This window comes from Notolepis coatsorum (genome assembly GCF_963971535.1).
Source record: "Notolepis coatsorum genome assembly, chromosome: 5".
NCBI classification, from domain to species: Eukaryota; Metazoa; Chordata; class Actinopteri; order Aulopiformes; family Paralepididae; genus Notolepis; species Notolepis coatsorum.
In genome coordinates, this window is record NC_140169.1 from 196,210,757 (window position 1) to 196,229,134 (window position 18,378).

The following is an 18,378-nucleotide window of genomic DNA, read 5'->3' on the forward strand; positions in this document are numbered from 1 at the left end:
TTTTTATCCACTTTTTCTCCCATTTTCTATATTTTTCTCCCATCCCAATTTCGTATCATCCAATTCAACCCTCCCCTGTCACGGACGCTGTTTCTTGCCTCCCACAAGCCGGCTGCAATGTGGACTAAGTCATACATAGCACAAGTCCCCTCCGGTACTTGAGGTAACAGCAGTCGCATCTTTTCACCTGCGCAGCTCGATCTCTCAGTGGCGAGGAGTAACGCGTGGGAGGCTCACGCTGCCCCCGACACTTCCTGATTCTACTGCGCAGGCGCACCAACCGACCTGTAGGAGTCGCTGTCCACAACGCCCGATCCCCACCCATCAGTTTCCCACCCCCTAATACGGCCAATGTGTATTAGTACGGACGACCAGCTAAACTGAAAGCAAATGTGGAGCGCTGGGCTCGAACAGGCAAGCCCAGCGTCTCCGTCATTTCGTGGCGAGCGCCTTGCCCACTACGCCACGTAGCCGCCCTTGGGCAGAATCATTCATATAAATATATACAAGCCAGAATAAACTGGTCACTCTTGCCGTTGATTGGATGTTGGAACTTGAGCGAGCCAGGATGTTGATGGTTTAGCAGTGGTGGGCAGCTGTTCTTTTCTTGGTTGAGAACCAAAGTAAGATTATCAAAAACCCAAAACGTCTGTCTTTGTTTGATGTTTGAAACGATCTTAAAAATGTTTTGTATAAAAGCAATGGTACAGTATTGTGGTTACTGGCGCTGGTCTGCTGGTCTGCCGGTCTACGGAAATCCACCTACAGCCTTGCTCCTGTGGCTGCAGTACACCGGGTGCCAATAACCACGATAAACTCCCTCTTGTGTGTTATTATTACTTATTTAATAGGCCCTTTTCATGGTGGCCATTTTGACATGTCATCGCAGGGTAAGCACATGTGTAATTGATAACATAAATCACCCGTTCCATTTAGGTGTGCCACAGCCATTCCAGTAAGACAACATACACATTACCAAGGCCCTGGCACAACTAAATGGAACAGGACCATAATTAATGTGGTTAATTACACCTGGGTGTACCCTGCGATGCCTTTCATCAGATGCCAGAATACTAGAGCCGTCCTGGATTAGTCCACTACTCCGCATAGGACTTTGTTGACTAATTGTGTTTTTTTTTTTTTTTTTTATTATCTTTCTTCCCCTCCTTTTTCCCGATTTTTCTCCCATCCCACCCTTCCTGGTTGTTGCGTACTTTCCCCTACTGTTGGTCCGGGAGACCGGAGACTGTCACATGCTTTCCTCCGACGCATGTGCAGCCTGGGGCAGGCCAACCTGGCCGCGCAGGTTCTCACCGGGGAGAGTGTAGCGTGTGGGAGGCCACACTATCTCTCCTCAGATCCAACCCTCGCTGAGCAGGCGCCCCGACCGAACTGTAGGGGTCGCTGTCCACATCGCCCAGGACCCACCCTTCAGCTTCCCACCCCCTGATACAGCCAATTGTATCAGCGTGAGAGGACAGCCAAGCTGATAGCAACGCCGGGAGCGAACAGGCGAATCCTAGTGTCTCCCGGTGTTGGTGACGAACGTAATCTCCGTGCGCCACCTGCCCCCCCGACTAATTGTTTTGTTAATTTAGCTTAATCGACAAATCTGCAACATTGTGTTTTCCGCGTACAGTCATGCAGAGGGACCCTTTTAAATCTACTGCTCATCAGAGACATAACTTTATAACTATTCAGTTAACAAGCATAGAAGAAAAACACTAATCGACTAACAAAAGAACACTGACGGACAGTGTTGTGGAAACTACTCTAAAACTGTACCAGAATGCTGCGTGTGGTACTGAACATCGACCAGAACGAGCACGTAACCAACAAGCATCTGTACAGGGGGCTACCAAGGCTGAAGGCTGAGTGACAAGGTGGCATCCAGGAGGATGAAACTTGCAGGTCACTGCCACCGGCACCAGGAGCTAGCGCACAAGAGGATGTCCCACGCCAATATACGTGGACGTACTGAGGAAGGACACAGGAGTGGAGAGCTCTACGCAATTGGCCAGGTGTATGGAGGACCGCGATGATTGGAATCTCTGCTGGCGAACTCGTCTGAGGATGACCAAATGAATGATAAAATACTCCCCAACCCTGCTGACAGATGAGCCAGCAGAGAGAGGACACCGTAGAGAAGACATTCTGCAGTATAGCGAGGTTCTAAATCCACTGGTATTATGTATGTTATATCATATGTATTAGGGATGTCCCGATCCGATCACGTGATCGGGATCGGGGCCGATCATGCGTTTTTCCGAAGATCGGGATCGACAAAAAAAATTTAAAGGGGGATTTTTATTCAACAAACATGACCATGTTCACGTCTTAAACTCATACTGAGGCCTTAGTTTTGGTTTTAAATTGCATATCATCATTAATTTATTTATTGTCACACAGAGAAGAAGAATTTTGCCAAAACAAACCAATAGTATCTGCAGAACGGCAGACCAGCCACACTCTCAGACCCTTTGATTTAATTATACATCAAATGATTTATGTCAAGGATTGCAATGCCTCGCTTGAATGAAGTTAACGTTTCACCTGGATAACGTCAACATTCAGGGTGAATGTAATGTGAGAAATTGGGATTAAAAAAAATATATATATTATTATTATTATTATTTTTGTTTTGTTGTTGATCGGATCAGGAAAGATCAGTATCGGTAGATACTCAAAATCACATGATAGGGATCGGATCGGGAGCAAAAAAATTTGATCGGGACATCCCTAATATGTATATGTCTAACTATTGCCCATTTTCCACTGCATGGTACCTACTCTACTCTACTCTACTCTGCCTTTTCGGTTTTCCATTGCCAAAATTTGCGGATGGTACCTGGTACCGGGTACTTTTTTAGTACCTGCTTTCTCGAGGTTCCAAGCGGGTAGAAGCGATACCAGAAAAGTGACGTGAAACACTGCAGACCACTGATTGGTCAGAAGATAGAAGTGTCGCACGTTGGAGCATTTGCACAAAAACAGAAAGCCGCCATCCTTAATGCCTCGTGTAGGATTATTTGTTTGCAGCAGGAACAAGTGCAATAAACAAAAAAGGATACATTTACTGTGTATTCTGCCTCATTTATTGATGAAACAAAACCAACATCAACACAATTTACCACCAAGAGCGGAGAGTTTAGTCTCACAAAAAGATCGCTGATTTGTTAGCTTACGTGCTAATGTGATTGCGTTTTACCATTATAATAGTTAGCATTGCGGCTAGCGTACATAGCGTGCAAAGATCAATATAACTCGCTATTGATTGTTTGTACTAGTAACGTTAATGCTAGTAGAATAGACACAACGTGAGGTAATCATCATCATCCATTTTAAACCGGTTATTACCTAATGCTAACGTTAGTAGAATAGAGACGAGAGGTAACGTTAACGCTAGTAGAATAGACACGAGAGGTAACGTTAACGCTAGTAGAATAGACACGAGAGGTAACGTTAGCGCTAGTAGAATAGACACGAAAGGTAATGTTAACGTTAGCAGAATAGACACAACGAGAGTCTGGTTAATGTTGTTATTGATTGATTGATTGAAAACTGTGTTTACTCTGGCTTGCTCCAAACCCTCACGGACATAGCTATGCTCACGGAGCTCTCATGCTGTACGCCAGCGGCCCCGCCTCTACACACAAGCGGAGTACTACCTGCTGTGGGAAACGAACGAAGTACCAGGTACCTAAAGCGAGTAGAGTTGAGTAGGTACTATGCAATGGAAAAAAGACATACCGGTATATGTGTAATTCATGTATACAGTATGTGTAACTATATGTGTAATTAATGCATATGTGTAACTATATACGCTAATAATTACATGTTCTAGGTTATGGCTGTTGGGATAACATAATCATTTTGTAATTAGTTGTTCCCTATCCATAGTATCGATCACTCTATTGTGTTGTCATTGAGCCATACAGTCAGCAGGGGGCAGTGTTACTTCACTTGGCAGAGCCTCTGTGCTAACTAACCACTGACCTGATCAGAATATACCAACTTAGCTGATGGAGTTGTACCCTTCCTGCTGACTTGTTGTACAAAACGTGTAAGTCGCTTTGGATAAAAGCGTCAGCTAAATGACTAAATGTAACATATGTGTAATTAATGTATATGTGTAATTAATGTATATGTAACTGTGTAATTAATGTATATGTGTAATTAATGTATATTCAGATTCAGACAACTTTATTGATCCCGCGTGGGGCAATTCATATGGGCAATATATGTGTAACTATATGTGTAATTAATGTATAATGTAACTATATGTGTAATTCATGTATATGTAACTATATGTGTAATTCATGTATATGTGTAATTAATGTATATGTGTAACTATAGGTGTAATTCATGTATATTATGTGTAACTACTTCTGTTCCTCTTGTAGTTATAACCGCTGGTTATGTCGAGCTCGAGCAGAAGACCTGTCAGACATAGCTGCACTGAAGGCCTTATATCAAACTGGTAAGTGTGTGTGTGTGCGTGTGTGCGTGCGCCTGTGTGTGTGCGTGCGCCTGTGTGTGTGTGTATGCGACACACATGACAACTGGGTACCAAAACTAATTTTAATTTTAAAAAGTAAAGGGTTTTAAACCAGCTGCTGTGGTTAGGTCATGTTTGGAGGCCATATGTACCTGACTGCACTGTGTATGTCCCTCTCCTGTTTGCAAGTGTATGTGAACATGAATAAATGATGGTTTGTGTACGAGAGGGGGAGAGGACGAGACGGAGAGAGAGTGCACGTGAGTGTGTTTGCATGGTGTTTGAATCCCTACTCCCTGGAGAGGTGAGAGAGGGAAATAAATGTTTTCGCTCCGCTGAACACAGGCATGGGGAGGCAATAATCTTTTTTCTCATTACTGGTTTGCTGGATTAAAAATACACAGTAAAGAAAGGCCTGTGTGGTCATAGCTGGACGTCTTCTTCTCTCTGACCGATGAGAACATTCAAATCATTTTACAGAATCAATACATTTTATTTCCCTGCCTACTGCATATGTTCTAGGTTATGGCTGTTGGGATAACATCATTTTGTAATTTGTTTCCTAATATCAATCAATCTATGTGTTGTCATTGAGCCATACAGTCAGCAGGGGGCAGTGTTACTACACTTGGCAGAGCCTCTGTGCTAACCTCTGACCTGATATGAATTATACCAACCTCTTATGTCTTTAAGCTTTTGAAGCTCTAGTCTAAGCCATGGTTTCTCAACAGGGGGGGTGGTAGGTAGCACTCCCAGGGGGCGTTCAGAGAGTGTCGGGGGGGGAAAGGGGGAGCATTGAGATGCTCAAAGGGGCGGCTAGTTTTTTTTGTATTAATGTACCGGTATTCATAATTGCTTTAATATTGCCAGTTGAATTGCCCCAGCAGGTTCATATTGTGCATTTCCACCATTTCTTCAGGAGCTACACTTTACACATAACAGCACTTTGAACATGTTTACTTGCATGTTCATTGATGCATAGAACACGCAAATAGCCAATGCAACATAGATTCGACTAACAAGTATATAAATTGTAAACAGGCCTAAATTTCCTTTGATGCTGTGTCACAATGACCCATTTAGGGGCTAATATCTTCTAGTTTGGTCGGAATTAAGGACGGAATTATGCAATCTGGCTTTAAAAAATAGAGTCCAGACATAAACCTGGCATTTTGAGCTTTTAGGGAAACGTGTAGATATATTATGACATTTCTTTCATGAGCAATTAATACCATGATTAGATGATGAACATAAACATAATTCTAAACTATGCCAATAAGAATCGGGCCAACATTTATTGGGATGCTTTGCGTGTGTGTGTGTGTGTTTGAGTTTGTGCTCACCTGTAACTTCCTCGGAGGCCTGTCCATCAATAATCCAACAAGAGGATGAAGACAAAATGTTGGTCTAATATTCAACAACGCAGGAAAAAGTGTTAAAAAGCTCAACGTTTGAACAGATGACAGCAGTCCCCATGTGATGCTCTCTCCTTGGGATTCTGAGAGCAGCAACTTGACTGGACTCAGAGATGGGCCTCCATGCAGTGAGCACGATCAAAATCCAAAAATCTTATTTCAGAAACATTATTTGAATTTCGTTTTTTTAAATAACTTTTTAGACCCTACCCATTGGCAGGACAACACCAGGTTCACAAGATTGATATGTGCAGCAGATTTGAAGAGGGGACTGGTGTGCAGAGCGCCCACACATAACCCTGTCATCCATAAGTATACAGTGCAGCTACATCTGAGCAAGCTGTAACTGACACCTTAAACAGGGCCTTAACAGACATTTATGAATGGATTGAGTGCAACAAGTTGGTGTTAAATATCTCTAAGACAAAGGCCATTGTGCTTGGATCTAGACACATGTTGGGCATGCATCCTCAGTTAAAACTGTCAATTGGTACCACACAAATTGAACAAGTGAACACAATAAAACTTCTCTGAGTTACTATTGATAGCTCTTTATCTTGGTCTAAACATATCAATAATATTGTCATTAAAATGGGAAGAGGAATTTTTATGATCTGCTTTCATCACACCCTCCATAATGAAATCTGTTATTAATTCTTTGGTTTTGTCTCATTTAGAATACTGCTCTGTTATCTGGTCGTCGGCTACAAAATCTAATTTTAAAAAGTTGCAGGTTGCTCAGAATAAAGCGGCTCGCCTGGCACTAGGCTGTTCATACAGGACAAGTATTGGTTTTATGCATGAACATCTGGCATGGCTGATGATGGTTGAAAATAAAGTCGATGAGTCTTCTAATGCTACTGCGGAACATTATTAGCACTGGTAAGCCATCTAGCTTGGCTCAGCAGTTAGAAATGACTTCTGAACATGGTTACATGTGAAGTGGAGGGTAGCGAAAACGCAAATCAGCAGTCCCATTGCGACTTCTACTTGATAACGGGCATGGAGAGGAAACATCCAGCCTTCGGAGCCACGACCATCCACACAGTACTTACTGCAAATCCGGAACGAAAGAAATTACCCCCGACAGGCAAGTGTAATAAGAGATCAATGTTTTTATTATATCGGCTCATGTCGGGTGACATACATCAGAACCCTGGTCCCGTAATGACACGGAACCAGAGACTACAGTTAAGTCTGCTGACCCAAGAAGCAGCAGCCAGCTTCGCCAGCACAACAGATCAACTGCTACCCACACAGACGGCGGCTAACGACATGATCAACGGCAACATTCCTCCTCTGCCACCTCTGCAAAAGAACCCACGAGAGGCCACAGCGAGAGGGAAGGAACCGGGGTTCACAACCGAGGCGCCCAGCACGTCGCAGGGACAAAACAGCGAGGCATCGCTCCTCACACCGGCGCCGGCCGTCGAGATCAACAGCATCCACGCAACAGCCAGCAGTTGCACCAGCCGACCAGCAAGCGGCGACACACCCTCACCGAAGCCCCAGCAGACTTGGCGAGAGGCTAGAGGGGGAGCGGCGCGGGACATCGAGACCACCAAGGACCCAACGGTTAGCTTGGCTGGCCCCGCCATGCCAGCTAGTCTACCGGGGCCAGGACAAAAGGCACCCCCCCTCCCCCACAATGGAGTACAATCAGACACATCTGTAAACAACCAGCCCCCCCCCTACATCGCGGGCTTTCACACAGAGGAATACAGACTCCAGCAAAGGACAAAGAATCACCCCCTCCCCCCCTCCCCACCCACGGCACAAACAGCAACAACGCCCCCCCCTCCCCCACCACAGGACAGGACACAAATGAACAGAGTTACCTCAAGTGTGACGACGTCAATCTGATTACCAGCAAAAATGGACTTCACATATTTCATCTTAATACAAATCGCCTGAGACCTAAACTGGCTGAAATCAAACAGTTGTTTTTAAACGGTAAGGCTAACATATTGTGTTTCACAGAAACAAAATTAGACTCATCTGTACAGGATCCAGAGATTGAAATTGAAAACTACTCAATAGTCAGGAGGGATAGGAACCAGTATGGAGGTGGCGTCTGTGTGTATATACACAAGGATACCAAATACATCAACCGTACTGACCTTAACCATGATTAAATTGAAACTGTTTGGATTGAAATCTTATTAAACAGGGCGAAACCAGTACTAATAGGCACAATCTATAGACCACCAGAACAGAGTGGCTTTTATGACACACTTGATGGGTGTTTAGCTGGGGTGGAGGGGGTAGAAAAAATTCGTATTGGGGACTGGAACACGGATATGCTGCGTAAAGCAGCACCCGTCTTCAAGGCCTTCAGTAGATTTTCTGATCTGCACGGTTTCAGCCAGCTAATCACCCAACCCACAAGGGTATGCGATTCGACACAAACCACCATTGACCTCATTTTGACCTCTGACAAGTCAATGATCTCCAATAAAGGGGTGATAGCATGCGGGTTAAGTGATCATTATATGATTTTCTGTACCCGCAAAAAGCTAAAACAGAAGGCCGGCTGTCACAAAACAGTCACATCTAGAGACCTCAAAACTTACTCTAGAGAGGCCTTTAACCTAGAACTGGGGAGCTTGGACTGGTCAGATGAACTCAGTGGTACACAGGTTGAAGAAACATGGCTTGGATTCAAAACCAAATTCACAGCAATACTCAACAACATGGCACCCATAAGAACCACCAGGGTTAAAAATCGCGCTGAGGCATGGATGCACACTGAAATACTGGCCGCTATGAAAACCAGAGACAAAAAATGCTCTGAACTTCATAAAAGTCAGACAAAGCTTTCCAATAGCTCAAACAGTGAACTCCAAGCCCATGTGGTTGAACTAAAAATCCAAAGAAACAGACTAAGAAATGACGTAAACACCATGATCAGAACCGCAAAAAGAAATTTCATCAACGACAAAACTGAGGAAAACAAAAACAAACCCTGCGAACGTTGGAAATTACTCTATAATCAACTAGGCTGCAGTAAAAAACTTAAAACCAGATTCTCAAACATAAAGACGGACAACACGCTCATCACAGACGAGCTGGATGTAGCCAATTACTTAAACATCTTCTTCACAAACATAGCCACAACACTGGTAAACAAACTACCCTCCCACTCATGGCATTATGGGGTAGAACACATAGTAGCATACTACAAAAACCTAGGGATCCACAAAGACGACTTCAAACTTGAAATGGTAACAACCGATGAGGTACTCAAAAAATTGAGCGCCCTCCAACCTAACAAGGCCACTGGCCATGACAACATCCCCTCCAAATTCCTCAGAGACGCAGCAGCCGCCATCACCCCAGTCATCACACACATAATAAACCTCTATAAAACAGGGGCACGTCCCCAAGGACTTCAAAATTGCGAGAGTGACCCCTCTGCACAAAAAGGGCAGCAAATTAGACCCAGGCAACTACCGCCCTGTTTCTATTCTTACCTCCATCTCGAAAGTCATGGAGAAAATAGTCTACGAACAGGTCGAAAAGTACCTGGCGGAAAAAAATCTAATCTACGAATTCCAATCTGGCTTCAGAACGTCCCACTCCACTGACACATGCCTCCTCTATTTGAACGACCACATCAAACAAGAGGTGGACGCGGGCAAATACTGCGGCATGGTCATGCTGGACCTACAAAAGGCCTTCGACACTGTCAATCACTCCATTCTAATGGACAAACTAAAGGCAATTGGTTTTGATAGCGTCTCAGTGAGCTGGATGCAATCCTACCTGGAGGGGAGAGAACAGATGGTAGAGGTAAACGGTACTCTATCCCCCCCCCTCACAGTGAGCTGTGGTGTTCCACAAGGAAGCATACTAGGACCGCTACTCTTCCTAATTTATGCAAATGACATGTCGTCAGCCTGTGACTGCAACTTGTTCCTGTTTGCGGACGACTCAGCCCTGCTGGTCTCTGACAAGAACAAATTGCAGGTTGAAAAAACCCTCAGCATGGAACTAGGCAAAATCTGCATATGGCTCGCTGATAACAAACTATCATTACACATGGGCAAAACAGAGTCCATTCTCTTCGGTTCAAATAACAAACTCAGCAAGACCGACGGCTTCTCAGTTACAGTGGGTGACAATATTGTCACAAGGAAAGACGAAATTACCTACCTGGGTTCCATCCTAGAGGCAAATCTTTCCTGTGACAAAATGGCATCCAATGTAATAAAAAAAAGTCAACCAACGAACTAGATTCTTGTATCGGATCTCCTCTCTGGTAAACAAGAATACCCTGAAGACTCTGGCAGGAGCACTCATTCAAGGGTACTATGACTATGCGTGCACCTCATGGTACCAAAGCACCTCAAAGGCGCTTAAAACAAAATTACAAACACCACAAAACAAACTGGTCAGACTACTACTTGACCTGAACCCCAGAACCCACCTCACCCCTGCCCACTTTGACAACCTAGGATGGCTTAGAGTAGACGACAGAGTACAGCAACTTGCAATGGGCCTGGTCTTCAAGATACACTATACGACCGGGGTGCCCATGTACATGTCAAAATACTTCCCAAAGGTCAGTGAATACCACAACCACTACACCAGAGGAAGCTCAACAAATCATGTTAAACCCAGATTCGGCTCAAACAAGGGACTAAACACGTTTCGCAATTATGCCACAACAATGTGGAACGCCCTACCCAAAGCTGTAAAGGAATGTGAATCCCTACCCACATTCAAAACCGCTCTTAAAGAGCACCCACGGGAGGCTGCAATTCGAAACTGGCCACCGTAAATGCCCAAAACCCCCACCACCTCCTAATAGACAGTCTCCTCCCCACCGCATGTATATATTCCCTCCCCGCCGTATGTATATTTCCCTCCCACCCACCCACCCCCTCCTAATGTACAGTCCCCTCCCCATCATATGTATATACTCTGTCAGGATCTAGGGGTAACAGTACTGTATATTTGAATACCGCTTATGTCACAAATGTATCAGTACTAAATACCTATATGTCCCTATGCCATAAATGTCATGTATGTTGTGTATGTCATAAATGTCTATATGAAATGAAAATGGGGGACCCTGATGGAAACAAGACAAACGTCTTTCTCAGGTCTGCATCCCCTTAACAATTGTATGTATTGAGCCGTACTGTATTGTACCCATTCTGCAATCTGTTAAATAAAGTTTTCATTCATTCATTCATTCATTCATTCATTCATTCATTCATACAACACTAGAGGGGCCGCTTCTGGTAACATCAGAACAAAATCAGCACCAACATCTAATTTTCTCAAACTCACTGGCATATATAGGTCAATAGCACTCTGGAATGCTCTGCCGAAAAACATCTTATCCACAATACATAACTAAAGAAAGACAGGTTGGAAAGCCTAAAGATGCTATGAGCACACTGTCCCACGTCGAGCAGCCTTTTGGGACTTTAATGACCAGCTGAGATCACAGCTGATTATAATCTCTGCCATGTTTATTATTTGTAAGGTACACATTTGAGTGCAAATTACCTGCTGTGTTTTGGTGAAGACAGGTCCCTGATAACATTAATCCACATCCCAGTAAATTCAGGCACAAAACTGGCTTCACAGGAGTGAATCTATTTATTTCCTTGAACTTGTTTATTACAGAGGTTATTTTGACATATTAGTCACCAGAAACTGTGAAGTCAAGTTGAATATCACCTTGGTAAAATCATATCCTGTGGAAATGTGCCTTTTGTTAAAGTAATTATCAATTATTTTAGGACCCCCTCGAAAACGAGATGGTTCATCTCAAGGGTTTTATCCTTTCAATAAATACATTTAAAATAGAATTCCAGAAGTAAATAATATAAAGTCCTGTGTGAATAATAGCCTATATTCATGTCGCTCGACCACAATGCGCTCATTGAGTTCTGGATCACTCACTTTATATTGGCTGCTATTTCTTATCAACAATAATGCCTCATTCAAGTTTGATTTTCAAATAGTTATTTATGCTACTATTATTTAACCATTGTAAATGTGGACAATAATATATATAAAAATTACATTATTAAATGATTTACTTGGTGGGTTATTGCAATTATGTCTAATAGCACCTACCGTATACTAGTACCTATACTTTATTGTCATTTCACAAAAGAAAACACTGACAAGCTTAACTGACAACAACAGACTGGGCCAAATAGAAACATTAATGGAGAATTTCACAGATACCCATGATAAACATAAGCATCAACATTGAGGGCTGAAACTGTATTTTGCATTGTGTCTAGGAGTTTGAGGGGGGCATTATGAGACATGAACATCAGATAGGGGGGCGCTATGGGACATGGCCATCAGATAGGGGGGCGTTGACCCAAAAAAGGTTCACTGCTCTAAGCATTTGAAATAACATTTGAAAAGAATGACGTAAATAAATGCAGCATGTTCTTTTCTGATAAGCTTCTAGTGTCTTTGATCCTACGTGTGGAGGTGTAAAAAACGATCAGTGGAAATCCAGCTGCATGGATCTGTATAATGAATATGAATCGAAATGAATGTTGGGAATTTCACTGTTTAGTTTAGTTTACTTTGCTACTTTGGCAATGAAAGAAACAAGGCAATCAAAGGATTACTTTGAAGCTTAATTGTCAAGGACAGCACAATATAGTCTCAGACGTATTTCCATTGTGGTTTTTGATGTGTTGACCGGGAAGATGGCCTATGTCCATATGGCAGCATCCAACATTCAACAAACAAATACCGCAAAAAAAAACATAATTAGACGGCCTCCCAACAACAACACTAAAAGAGAAGAGCAGCACCGCTAAAGCCCTGTTCACACGGGACCCGTATTACTTGGGGACCTCTAGTAATTAGTAATGATTGCGGTGGACGTGATCTGAACCCTGTGCGAACCATGTGTGTTCATTTGTAACCTAAAAAATTCCAACTCAAATTACCGTATTTCATTAAACACGAGAGGTCATCTGATAATATTAGTCCAGTGCGAAGCAGCATCTCAGTAATTCGGGGTCGTAGCGTGTTGTTTTTGGTCGTAGTAACGTCTACGTTAGGTTTTAAAGGTTTTAAATGCATTTTCAGTGCAAACGCCAAATCAATGTGCTGCATCTTCTCCACATGGAGATTAATAGGCCTTACAGTTCCTTCATGGAAAAACACAATTGCATCCAAAGTAGGTGCACATACTGTAACCGTTATCCTGCTGGATTGTCATAGATTTTGATTTATCGCTGTGAAAATATCGAAGTACTCCGTACTCCGGCAGTGCATTTGGCTTCGTTCTAAATGAGTTTGAAGTGCCATTTAAAACAATCATGTTTGATCACGCACCCCGACAGTCATAATTAGGGGTGTGTCAAGTTCAATCTCAGGACACCTGGTTAAAAAAACATATCCCGTGCGAAGGCGCATCTGGAAATCACAAGGTCGGGGGTAATTTCCTATTACCATGGGTCCCCACTAAATACTAGTCCTGTGCGAATAAGGCTTAAGTTATTATGTTCATGCATCACCGCTGGGAGGGTGTTTTCCTCACACTCACTCGTCCCAGCTCCCAGATTTAGCTCGCTGAGGAAGAGGTGTTTTTTCATGAAGAAGTTCCATAGGTTTAATATATGTACGTGTGACCGTCTTGTCCGTCTCGTCTGTCCTCAGGTGTGGACATGTGTGGAAGGACAGTGATGGTGATTGTAGGACGGAACATACCAGTCACTCTCATTGACCTAGAAAAGGTAGCAGCTGGCTGGAGCACTTAGTCATTCATTCATGATGATTCACACTCTTGTACATTTTAATTTAAAAATGAATGGCTCTCAGAGGCACACGGATAAGCCTTGGCATTTAAATTGCGTGCACACGTGTGTCTGTGTGTGCGTGCACAGGCCCTGCTGTACTTCATCCATGTGATGGACCACATCACGTCGAAGGAGTACGTGATGGTGTACTTCCACACTCTGACCGGGGAACACAACCACCTGAACTCCGACTTCCTCAAGAAACTCTACGACATCGTAGATGCAAAGTAAGGAACTCTCTCTCTCTCCGCTCATGCGTTTTGGTCTTTCTGTCTTCAGGCAGATGTTTGGCCCTGAAAACCCCCTCTCTGCTGTTTCTCATCCTTTGTGATTAGGCTCTCGACGTCTGGATGTTTTTGATTAGATGATAATGACTTCATGATGAGTGATAGAAGGATTTCACAGAGATTTCACTCAACCCCCTTGTGACCCTTTTTGAATAAGGAAGCTTTATTTATAATGCACGCACCAACGCGCACACAAACACATACACACACTCTCACTCTCCCAAAGACAATGACTTCTTCTGTATGTTCACTATATATGTGTTTTAGATTAGAATCGAGATGATTTGGCGTCTTCCACGTCTACCGTCCTTCTTAGCCAGTGCTTCATATGAGAGCAGATGGAATATGAAGTATTTTTTTATTATTTTTTTGGTGCGATGCGGTCTTACAAATACATTCAAATTGGATAATGGCCTTGCAGGCTCAGACAACTGCTTGGCATTCTCCTAGTCGTTTTGTGCATTCAAGATAACGCAACGCAGTCCGACCACGTGCTGTGTGTGTGAATAAAACGCTACAGTGTGTTGAGATGGAATAGGTTCTTGTGCCTCCTGTGAAATCAATAGCTCCACAACCTCCCCTGCCTGTCACTTGTTGTTTGGAAGCCATACGGAACTCGTTTGGACAACGTTTTCCAAACGGGCCGCTGCCCATTCTGTTACACCGGTGCCTTCAAACATATTGTCCATGCTACGGTGTGACACAGCCAACATTACAGTGTTTTTGACTTTTGGAAAAATCAAATGAGCTGTGAAATGCTTTCGTTTCAGCATACTTTTGGAAATCTGGCATCCGTGTTTGGAACAGGAACCCAAAACTTGGAGCGTGGTCTCTGGAGGGTTGATGTATCGGTTGTGACACATGCTGAATCAGAGAGTGTAACGTTGTGAAAATATTAGGCTCATTCGGAGCCATCTCTGGCTGGCTTTACAACTATTTTACAGTGCCCGTTGTGCAAACCTTTTATTACAGATTACATTGGATTCTCGTGTAAATCTTGTGAGCGACTGCAGGTCTATGCCGTCAACGGTATGCAGAGCCGATGCAGTTGTTAACCAAGGGGCTTCGACAATCATTGTCATATGAAAGATAACATTAAACCTGGATCGTTACAACGTGCTCACTAGCACACTAAACGCCACGTGAACTGCAAACACACAAGCAGTCTGAAGCTCTAGCGCCAGCATCAATACCAGCCCAACCTTGCATGCTTTGCCAGTCTAGCCCGCAAAGGTTTTTACCACCAGTGATGTGTGTCTTTAAGTCCTTGTGCAGCAGAAAAGCCACATCCTGAAAATGAAAAGCAGAACGTTTTCCGGTCTTAACTCTGACCACAACCACCCGGGGAGACCCAACAGTGACGGGGATTGTAGTGTATTGATATGATTCACATGTGTCTGATCTGATATGAATGAAAGACGTTAGAAGAGTCTCAGTCCACCCATGTGACGTATCGGGACATAAAGAGCTGGTTTCCTCCTGTCACTGGGAACCCCCATGCAGTCATAGAGCCCATGTTGTCACAAGCATTCTCTTTTGAGTGGTTAGTCCACCACCCCACAGCATTCTACCATATGAACTGTGAACTCTGCTGCCTATATACTCAATCCATACTTACTGTATCTACTGCCTACAACTGTCTTACGCTGTACTCATAACTACCTACCTCACTGTACCCATAACTATCTACCTCACTGTACTCATAACTACCTACCTCACTACTCATAACTACCTACCTCACTGTACTCATAACTACCTACCTCACTGTACTCATAACTACCTACCTCACTGTACCCATAACTACCTACCTCACTGTACTCATAACTACCTACCTCACTGTACTCATAACTACCTACCTCACTGTACCCATAACTACCTACCTCACTGTACTCATAACTACCTACCTCACTGTACTCATAACTACCTACCTCACTGTACCATAACTACCTACCTCACTGTACTCATAACTACCTACCTCACTGTACTCATAACTACCTACCTCACTGTACTCATAACTACCTACCTCACTGTACTCATAACTACCTACCTCACTGTACTCATAACTACCTACCTCACTGTACCCATAACTACCTACCTCACTGTACTCATAACTACCTACCTCACTGTACTCATAACTACCTACCTCACTGTACCCATAACTACCTACCTCACTGTACTCATAACTACCTACCTCACTACCCATAACTACCTACCTCACTGTATTCATAACTACCTACCTCACTGTACTCATAACTACCTACCGCACTGTACTCATAACTACCTACCTCACTGTACTCATAACTACATACCTCACCTCACTGTACTCATAACTACCTACCTCACTGTACTCATAACTACCTACCTCACTGTACATAACTACATATATCACTGTACTCATAACTACATACCTCACTGTACCCATAACTACCTACCTCACTGTACATAACTACCTACCTCACTGTACATAATTACATACCTCACTGTACTCATAACTACCTACCTCAATCTATAGTATATCCATATTACACTGTAGGAGAGCAATGTACAATGACATTATACATTTACCTGTGTGTGTGTGTGTACATAAATACACACTGTATATACTTGATATACTCTTATCTACATCTATATATTCCATACCTACTCTTATTAGTTATACCACTGGCTAGTATGGTTTACTACCATAGTGTATTCATACTTGTACCACTGTATATACTAATACTGTACATACTCTGTAGCTTTGTTATACTCCACATATTCACATGTTACACTGTATACTGCAATGCACTTTACTGTTCACTTTGCACTCTGGTTAGAAGCCCACTTCTGTACTTGTACTACAAGTATTGTACTGACAATAAAATGCAATCTAATCATTTGCTGATTCTACAGTCAGGAGGAGTCAGGATGTTAGCACCTACAGTCACAAGCAGAGCCAGACAGATATCTGTGGGTCAATATTATCACTCTGACGGTGTTATCTGTGAGACAATAATTATTAGCCAGCCAGGCAATATCATCAGTCAGACGATACTATCGGCCAATACAAAGTAAAGGCGATGGTCACACTGACTGCTGGAACGTACTTCGGCAGGTTCCTGAGAACAAAATGACTCATTTGCAGAGAATTTGAAGTTCTGCATTCGGCCACCACTGTGTGCACCGGGATGCCAGCCCACTGTGTGCACCGTGATGCCAGCCCACTGTGTGCACCGGGATGCCAGCCCGACTAGTCAGATTCTCCACGCGCCAGCTGCCAATGTCTGGCCTTAGTTAAAGGAACACACCGACGTTATGTGAATGCGCCTGCTGTCTTCTCTAGAGTCAGACAAGATAGATACCAATTCCCTCTCTGTGCGTTCAGAAGAAAACGATTGTGCATTTGTTTCAAGCTAGCCTAGCTTAGCACAAATCAATGGAAGTGGATACAGGCCAGCTAGCCTAGCTGTTGGCAAACAGCTTTTGTTTTAAGCTAGGCTAGTGGTCCGTATCTGCTTCCATTCATTTGTGCTAAGCAAGGCTATCTTACAGCCAGGTAGCTTTCTACTGAAAGCACAGAGAGAACATTGGTATCTATCTCCTTGTATGACTCTGGAGAAGACGGTAAGCGCATTTATCATAATGTCTGTGAAAATCAATCGATCTATCGATTTTTATGGCAGATATGTGAATCTTTTTCCACTCACCAATGTAAATTAAGGCTTGTGATTGGAGGATCAAGAAAAGAGGGCAGTGTTTGAGATAGGTCCATTAGCCAACTTCCTCTTCACTGTGATTGAGGGAAACCCCATGCTTCCATAAACACTAGCCTCAGTCACAACTAGAAACTCCAGACGAGGATATGATTTCACTTTAAAATGTCAGCACTCTTTAAACGTCCCTCGTAAAAAATATTATATATTATGTACAACATTGATTCTGTTTTTTAATCCTTTTTAAAAGATCAGGTTTGACAGCCCTAACCATGGACAATAAATCTCGCTGAATAGGTTTAATCAATTTGGCAACCGTTAACAAAGTTGTAATTCAGCGGTTGCCTATTGGGTAACACTTAGTAGGGAAACATAAGAGCGGTTTCTTGCAGAAATGTCATTTTTGCAAAGTTGTAAAACTGCTTGCGCTCCTCCCAGTGCGCCTCTGTAGTGCTCCTCATTCTGCTGAGCAGCCTCTCTGTTGATGTGTTAGAGACACATTGGGCCCCGGCTGCACTGAGCAGCCTCTCTGTTGATGTGTTAGAGACACATTGGGCCCCGGCTGCACTGAGCAGCCTCTCTGTTGATGTGTTGGAGACACATTGGGCCCCAGCTGCACTGAGCAGCCTCTCTGTTGATGTGTTAGAGACACATTGGGCCCCGGCTGCACTGAGCAGCCTCTCTGTTGATGTG

At 43.4% G+C, this 18,378-nt stretch overlaps 1 protein-coding gene across 2 annotated transcripts in view; it reads left to right on the forward strand.

Moving 5' to 3' along the window:
• Positions 1 to 18,378, forward strand: part of gdap2 (ganglioside induced differentiation associated protein 2) — a 183,708-nt gene that overhangs the window by 93,335 nt on the left and 71,995 nt on the right. For both annotated transcript variants that reach the window (XM_084314771.1, XM_084314772.1), the window contains exons 9-11: positions 4,404 to 4,480; positions 13,567 to 13,643; positions 13,794 to 13,933. In XM_084314771.1, coding sequence (XP_084170897.1) covers positions 4,404 to 4,480; positions 13,567 to 13,643; positions 13,794 to 13,933 — 294 coding nt within the window. The remainder of the gene's footprint in view (positions 1 to 4,403; positions 4,481 to 13,566; positions 13,644 to 13,793; positions 13,934 to 18,378) is intronic.